Below are 7,714 nucleotides of genomic sequence, written 5' to 3' on the forward strand. Positions count from 1 at the left end.
ATAAAAAAAATAATATATGAGCGATAATATCCACTCAAAATAATTCTTTTGCTTTTGCGAAACCCACAATTTGTCCACCGGTTCTCTATCTCCTGCACCAGTCCGCTTAACCGTAACGCAAATGCACCCCCATTGTTCAATGGGAAATTCGTTGCTTCGTCCAAAGCCCATATAGTTATTTATAGTAGTGTCCGATCGGATTTTTTTTTTTATCTAGAAGTCCAAAATTAATTAAAACATGGAAATGATCATAATATTCCACACTACCAAACGTGTGTGTCTACACGTTCATTATATCGAGCACATATCTGCTACATTGCTTACAAAGTCGGATACATATCTGCTATACTACTTACAAATCTGAGTACATATTTGTCCCACAGTTTATAAATAGAATACGTATCCGCTGGACTGCTTACAAATTCGAGTATATATCTGCTACACTGCTTACATATCTCTTAGAATCAATGATAAATAAATTAGAAAACATATTACATCACATATACTGTTGGATCATACCAATTAATCTCTAATATTTTTTCAATACAATATTAAATCATAGAAAAAATAAAGGAAAACCTATAGATGCACAGTAAACACGGAAAAAGCTATACAAAACTAGCATATATTTCAGTATTTCGCATACGTATTCATGGATCAAACAAAAAAAGTGATAAAAGTCTGAATAAAACAAAATCTGAAGAGGTCTCCATCAGTACGCCATATACGTACTGCGTATCATGAACTAAAAATCATCTGCACGTAAAGAAGAATTGATGAATCCATGAATATAACATAATCAAAGCACATATTTCAGTATTACACATACGTACTCATGGATCGAATCTAGAAACAGTGGCAAAACTCTGAATAAAACGGAAGAAGTTTCTATCAGTACGCCATGTACGTACTGCGTATTCATGAGTGATGAATCCATGAATATAACCTAATCAATATTTCAGTACTACACATACGTACTAATGGATCAAACCAAAAAAAGTGGCAAAACTCCGAGTAAAACATAACCAGAAGAATTTTATATCAGTACGCCTTATACATACTGTCAGTTCATACAAAAAAACAAATTGTAACAAACCTGAAAACATAAAAGCGTCATGAAAATCGATTTGATCTTCATAATACGATAAAAACAAATCAAAAGGAGAAAAACGAACAAAATAATCAAACAAGATGATTAGCTAACATACCTGGAAACACAAACAATCTTCTCGTCGTAAATCATAACGATGCATCTTTTTCTTCTTCTCAAAAAAAACAAACAAACTAGGTTTCTGTCAGTACGGGATATATGTAATGTTGCTTCATACACAAAAAAAAACTGAAACAAATTGAAAAACCAACAAAATGGAACTGGTACAATTAAATCTAATAACGAAATGCACAAAAAAATATGATTATTCGTCTAAATCTAGTAAATAATCAACAAATCAAACATGAAAATCGAAAGCGTAATCAAACACAACAACAATTAGATTGTGAAATGTTTATTTTAGGGTTAGGTTAGGTTGTTTATTTTAAATGAATCTCAAATGTTAAATGTTTTTTTTCGTGCTTATAGACATGTTAATTGTTAAATAGGAAAGATTATTTTTGGCATTTTTGAATTTCGCACATCTAATCCGGCAAGTGTATTGGACCTAAAATAAAAGAATTCGCTCCAATTTTTTGTTTTCTTTCAAATTTTGTGCCTCCCGCTATGGTTTCTTAATAGGTGTATTACCTGTCACTAACTACGCTCCTAAGTTCAATTTCTTATCCGCCGGGCAAAAGTGAGCAACACCTGGTCAAGCGAGCTTGCTCCGATTTCGCTTCTGTGGGGCCTGTGCATATAAAGCAAATCACATCACTACGTGTAAATCGCAATATCTCAAGGGTAGGAAGAGTAATTTCACCAACTCAGGAGTATTATTCTGGAGGACACAAATCGGGTTTCTTCGGGCATATCTCTCTCATTTACTTGTTGTCTCCCCGATCCGGAATGGATGATTCAGGCAGAGCTCCAGAATGGGGGCAAACAGAGATTAAAACTCCTGGAATGAAACGGAGAATCAATAAGTTTTAGGTTAAGTTAGGTTGTTTTAGTACTAATAATGATGATGGTATAGTCTTAAAGGATTTAGTGGTGATTGTAGCGGTGTAATTCGAGGAGGAGGAGATTGTAAGATTGGATTTACTTGTTTTGCGGATGAAATTTCGGTTTTGGAATGTGATTTGGAAGTGGTTGATATAATCGAAGTTGAAGTGAAAAGAGAGAACTTTCTGAGGTTACGAATCTTGAAACAATAGAAATTGAAAATTATGCGGAGAGAAAGATGGAGAAGAAATGGTTCAACAGAGTGATTGAAAAGAAGGGTGAAAAAAGGTATTTGGATTTGCTAGTAGAAGGTGACTCAGATTCATCTTGATGAAGCTGCTACAAAAACATGGACCTGGAGATATCAAAAATATGAGGTAACATTTTTGAGCTCCAATGTTTATATTAAGTACTAGTAAAATGCATCCGTGTATCTTCATACTGTAAATGCAAGTGGTGTCCAATGTGATTCTTTTGCTTTAGTCGTTGATCATTATTTATGCCTTCTGTAAAGTATGTTTTATGCGTCTTCAGTAGAAAGAATCACCTCTATTGGTACCGGAGTGTGCTATTGTATTAGTTTTTGACCATAGTGGTACATGGGGTTGAAATTCCGTCCTCAAGAGATGTGAGACTTGTAGATGCATGACTCTGTAGTGAACTGATATGACTGGATGATGATTTTCTTATCCACAAATCTTATAATCATTCGCAATAGTTTTTATGAAAGTGAGAAATTAAATGACCCCTGAAGTGTTGAGGAGACATTCTTAAAATGCATTTGATTGACCGTAATAGAAGAAAAGGGTAATACTTCATAAATGCCATGAATACATTTTAACAACCTTTCGATCACTCTCATGGTTATCTTACGATTCGTACCCAAATCAGTGGCACAAAGCTATAAATATCTGTAAATCTGTTTTCTAAAATATCTGAAATTTGTGGTTAAATAAGAACATGGAGCCCCACCCCACTCTTCTTTATAAGAGTACTGCTAACCATCTTCCGTTATACTATCGATCTATCCGAAATACATTTTCTTTCTTCAACTCCACTATAAGGGTTAATCTTTAATTAACTAAATCCTCGTTCGATGGCCAAAGATCCAGTTCGTGTTCTTGTTACTGGTGCTGCAGGTTTGTTGATTAACAATCTCTTAGTACTGAAGATTTTATTGTCACAAGTGTTCATTTTCAGCACTAAGAGTTTCTTGTTATCCGAATGGTGCATGATTATAAATTTAGTTGTCTGCACGTAGTCATTTAGGTACATAACCATGGATATTATGGCATAATGATTCTGGGGACATTTTGTTTCCTTCATATTTTAGTATGTTGTTTGACTAGCTGCTATATATGTGTGTCTGTCTTTACCTCTGCAAAGAGAATTTTTCCAATTGCAATTGTTACTTGTTCTTTTTCCCTTTAGTGGGTTTTTGGCGAAGATCTGTATTCCATCACCATTTCAGGTTATCTTAAATGTTGTTTTTCACATCAAAAAGTTGCATCTTTAAATGTGATAAGACGGAAGCACTTATCTTTAAGGAACAATGTCTGACAAAGTTCTACTCAATACTGTCTGTAAGTTTTTATGAAATCGTGTTTAAGCCTAGGGAATAAGATGGATTTGTGCATTTCTGTTTTCCTGATGTCAGAGTTTTTTTCCTATGTCAAGGACTCAAGAGTATTTCATATAGGGGTTTGTTTTTCAGTTGGGTATGATAAAAAGATAGACTGACTGAACACTCTATTCTTCTTTTGCGATTGACCAACATTGCAGGACAAATTGGGTACGCTCTCGTACCAATGATTGCTAGGGGAGTGATGTTGGGTGCTGATCAGCCTGTTATCTTGCATATGCTTGACATTCCACCAGCAGCAGAAGCTTTGAATGGAGTTAAAATGGAGCTGGTTGATGCTGCTTTTCCTCTTCTTAAAGGTAGATGCTCAATTATCTTTGTTTTTTTGTTCGCAGTGCTGTACTTGTAAAATTCATTTGCGTAATTGTTTGCTTTGCATTGATATAAGCAATAACCAAATATTTTGCTTCGACCAGGTGTTGTTGCTACAACTGATGTCGTAGAGGCATGCAAGGGGGTCAACATTGCAGTCATGGTTGGTGGGTTCCCAAGGAAAGAAGGAATGGAGAGAAAAGATGTGATGTCCAAAAATGTCTCCATTTACAAGTCCCAAGCATCTTCCCTAGAAGCCCATGCAGCTGCTAACTGCAAGGTTCGACTTTTTTTTCAAAATCAAGAGTAGAAAGATATGGTCAGATCAGTGCACTAAGGACTTTTTGCTCAATCTACACTTTTGCTTATTGTTTATGCAGGTCCTAGTTGTTGCAAACCCTGCAAACACCAATGCGCTGATCCTTAAGGAGTTTGCTCCATCCATCCCTGAGAAAAACATCAGTTGCCTTACCCGTTTAGATCACAACAGGGCCCTTGGTCAAGTCTCAGAGAGATTGAGTGTCCAAGTCAGTGATGTTAAGAATGTCATCATTTGGGGAAACCACTCTTCAACTCAGTATCCTGATGTTACCCATGCAACTGTCAAAACATCTGCTGGAGATAAGGCTGCTAAGGAGCTTGTTGCTGATGATGCATGGTATGTCAGATATTTAATTAGACTTTTTTTTAGACAAACTTACATTTGCAGTTTTCTGTGCCCTTTGAGCTGAATAAATATATTTTGTATGCTTTGAAGGTTGAATGGAGAATTTATCAGCACTGTTCAACAACGCGGTGCTGCAATTATCAAAGCAAGAAAGTTCTCAAGTGCCTTGTCTGCTGCAAGTTCTGCTTGTGATCACATTCGTGATTGGGTTGTTGGAACTCCAGAGGTAATAACTAATTTATAGACCCAAATTTTCCATAATCAGAATTGTAAAGATGTTAACTTCGCTCATACTCTTTTTCTCCATGGTGGATTTTAAGGGCACTTGGGTTTCTATGGGAGTGTACTCTGACGGGTCATACGATGTACCTGCTGGGCTCATCTATTCATTCCCCGTGACCTGCAAAAATGGGGAATGGTCAATTGTACAAGGTATGCGCTCATATTATATGAACCTCTATTAAAAGAAAACTGCATCATTTGTTTATAACCCACAAATGAAATTCATAAAAGAAAAAGAAGATTGAATATAAATCTGAGTTGGAGCCGCTGAACCATCACTTTTTTTTTTTTGTTACTTGGCAACAGGACTTTCAATTGATGACTTTTCAAGGAACAAATTGGTGAAAACAGCTGAGGAACTCAGTGAGGAAAAGGCTCTGGCGTACTCATGCCTCGTCTAAATGCTCTCTGTTTCCTTCAAGTCATGTCTGAAAGGTGGTTCACCTCATCAATTTATATGGTGGGAGAACCCGGAGAAGTAGTTCCGGGTGAAGATTTATGTATGATTTAGAGCTGTTGCTTCCTACTACTGTTTGTATGTTCAATTTCAGTTTTTCTGTAACCTTTTCTTTTGTTAGTATAAGAATATGCTCCTCTTGAGAGAAGTCATTTTATTGAAAATGGCTTTAGGGATTCTAAAATTGCCCATGTGATAAGATCCTAGAGAATTAAGGACATGCTTCCCAATAGTGGTCCTACCAGTTTTACCTTTCATTCTTTGAGCTTATCATCAAAGTTGTCTAGGTAAACATGTTTTATAGCTTAACATGTGGATTTGGGTGCTAGATCAACCAATGAGTACAAGGTCGTTAGAATCCATTATCTCGACGGTTTCTGTTTGAAAGGAAATGTCGAAGTACACACACTTGGCAGTGGTTGTGGGTGGAGAGCGGTAGGTAGAGTTTCCGGTAGAATGTGTTGGTCATTTGGGTGATTAAATATAGGAGTTCGGGACTGATTTCTCCGATGGAGAAGTGGGATGTTTTTTCTTCTTTTTTTTCGGGTTCAGAATTCGAATCTACCCGCTCGCATACATTTTCTGATTAAAAAAAAAAAGAAAAACTTCTTTTTCAATCTCTTTGACTTACAACACCTTTACACTCTCTTGCTTCTACTTAGTCTATAAAAGACCTTACAAGAGAAAACGCGTGGATGTCTAACATCTACTCATTCAACACATAACTAAATATACACCTTTTTTACATTAGTACACTATTCCTTTGCAATCCGTTTGCCAACAATTTGCAACCGTTTGGAGACTTCATAAACAACACATTACTCAGACATTCTCCTTCTTAATGTGATGTTGTTTTACTCCTAGTAGTTCACCGAAATGTTGAAGCTTTTCTTTGAGAAGTTCCTTGGTGAATATGTCTGCCAATTAGTCTTCCGTCTTGCAATACTTGATTTCTATCTCAACCATCTTGGAACTTTCGTTTGGGATACACCAAAACTGGCACCAGATATTGATTGAACCTTGGGAATTCTAGTGGACCCTCTAACAAGGATGGCATCGTGAAACGTGGTCTTACCCATCCTAAGGATCCATACACTTACGAGCAAATCCAAGTTCAAGTGTTCAGATTTCGCACAAGTAATGGATGCGGGAAAATCAATTCCATCATGTAAAGCATCAACTTCAACGTTTGCCAGGGTAGTAGATGAGAGGTTCCTCTTTGCATTCTCACATGATGTTCTTATGCTTCCTTTTGAACTCTTCGGCAAAGTGATTAAGCATCCTGTTATCAAATCCTCTCCTCCGATATGGGTATCTCCAGCAGTAGCCTTGACTTCAAAGTTGCCCTTGTTAATGCTAAGAGTACTGAAACATCAAAAGTGCTACCACCAAGATCAAAAATAAGCACATTCTTCACACCAGTACTTGTCTCATTCCTATCAAGACCATAAGCAATCCCAGTTCACATTGCATTAAGGCCAGCGATGGTTCCAGCATCCCCAGTAGCTTGACGCGGTAGTAACGTAAGCAGGGACACTAATAACCACGTCCCTAACACTTGAACCAAGATAAACTCCAGCAGTTTCTCGCATCTTAATGAGAACCATGGATGAAATTTCGTCGGTTGAAAACTGTGTATCCCTGCCCTTGTAATTGACTTTGAATACTTCAGAAATTCGAAATAACCAGCAATTATTGAGGGTTAATTTCTATGAATAACCAAAATGATGAACAATTTTTTTATTTTTTTTTGATGTAAAGACGTCAAATTAAAAAGCAGCTTACGAAAGACAGTGTTGTAGGATTCACGGCAGCTTGATCGTTAGCAGCATCACCAATCATAGTTCAGTATCAGTAAAAGCAACATATAAAGGTGTTGTTATGTGTTGCAAGACAATTTTCAACCGACGAAATCGGTAACATTGCAGAGTTCATTAAACTGGATGCCAGTATTTCCAGGGGCTTATAAGAAAGGATTAGGTGCACTGTCTCTCATGATCATATTCTGGAACACTAATTTTGGGCATGCCTAAAACTTTCAAGGCATACAAAGGACTAGTCCTAACTTGGGTGACCTTATAAGGGGTACCCTATGGGGTGGTTCAATTACCTATATGCCCTTAAATTCTCTAAATTACTACTAATCTATCCCTATCCCTAATACAAAAACTTATAATCAATAAACCAAAATCAGTTTCATATCCCCAACCCCTTCTTCTTCCTCCTCCACAACAGCCGAACCCTTCTTCCTTTTTTATC

The 7,714-nt window shown here is 36.8% G+C and overlaps 2 protein-coding genes across 3 annotated transcripts; one reads left to right on the plus strand and one right to left on the minus strand.

The window, feature by feature from the left end:
* Positions 1-1,993: 1,993 nt before the first annotated feature.
* LOC113313205 (malate dehydrogenase-like) lies at positions 1,994-5,639 on the plus strand. 2 transcript variants are annotated; one of them, XM_026561945.1, is made up of 7 exons: positions 1,994-2,472; positions 3,878-4,036; positions 4,154-4,329; positions 4,430-4,707; positions 4,807-4,942; positions 5,037-5,148; positions 5,305-5,639. In XM_026561945.1, the coding sequence occupies exons 2-7, from the start codon at positions 3,904-3,906 to the stop codon at positions 5,397-5,399; spliced, it is 930 nt and encodes a 309-aa protein (XP_026417730.1). In that variant the 5' UTR covers positions 1,994-2,472; positions 3,878-3,903; the 3' UTR covers positions 5,400-5,639. The 2 variants fall into 2 exon arrangements, with proteins under 2 accessions (XP_026417730.1, XP_026417729.1); XM_026561944.1 differs by lacking the exon at positions 1,994-2,472 and adding an exon at positions 3,038-3,234.
* Positions 5,640-6,408: 769 nt separating this feature from the next.
* LOC113311865 (heat shock 70 kDa protein cognate 4-like) lies at positions 6,409-7,297 on the minus strand. Its single transcript, XM_026560660.1, has 3 exons — positions 7,241-7,297; positions 6,922-7,121; positions 6,409-6,820 (listed from the first exon to the last, which is right to left on the minus strand). The coding sequence occupies exons 1-3, from the start codon at positions 7,295-7,297 to the stop codon at positions 6,409-6,411; spliced, it is 669 nt and encodes a 222-aa protein (XP_026416445.1).
* Positions 7,298-7,714: the final 417 nt, after the last annotated feature.

Source organism: Papaver somniferum, chromosome 9 (assembly GCF_003573695.1).
Source record: "Papaver somniferum cultivar HN1 chromosome 9, ASM357369v1, whole genome shotgun sequence".
In the NCBI taxonomy this organism is placed as follows: domain Eukaryota; kingdom Viridiplantae; phylum Streptophyta; class Magnoliopsida; order Ranunculales; family Papaveraceae; genus Papaver; species Papaver somniferum.

Excerpts from the sequence above, each read along its gene's own strand:
- LOC113313205 (XM_026561944.1), top strand. The coding sequence starts at position 3,192 with ATGGCCAAAGATCCAGTTCGTGTTCTTGTTACTGGTGCTGCAG. Across the intron at positions 3,235-3,877 it reads TCTTGTTACTGGTGCTGCAG|GACAAATTGGGTACGCTCTC; the intron begins GTTTGTTGATTA and ends CCAACATTGCAG. Across the intron at positions 4,330-4,429 it reads ATGCAGCTGCTAACTGCAAG|GTCCTAGTTGTTGCAAACCC; the intron begins GTTCGACTTTTT and ends TTGTTTATGCAG.
- LOC113311865 (XM_026560660.1), bottom strand. The coding sequence starts at position 7,297 with ATGATTGGTGATGCTGCTAACGATCAAGCTGCCGTGAATCCTACAACA. Across the intron at positions 7,122-7,240 it reads ATCCTACAACACTGTCTTTC|TATTCAAAGTCAATTACAAG; the intron begins GTAAGCTGCTTT and ends GAATTTCTGAAG. Across the intron at positions 6,821-6,921 it reads ATCGCTGGCCTTAATGCAAT|TACTCTTAGCATTAACAAGG; the intron begins GTGAACTGGGAT and ends TTGATGTTTCAG.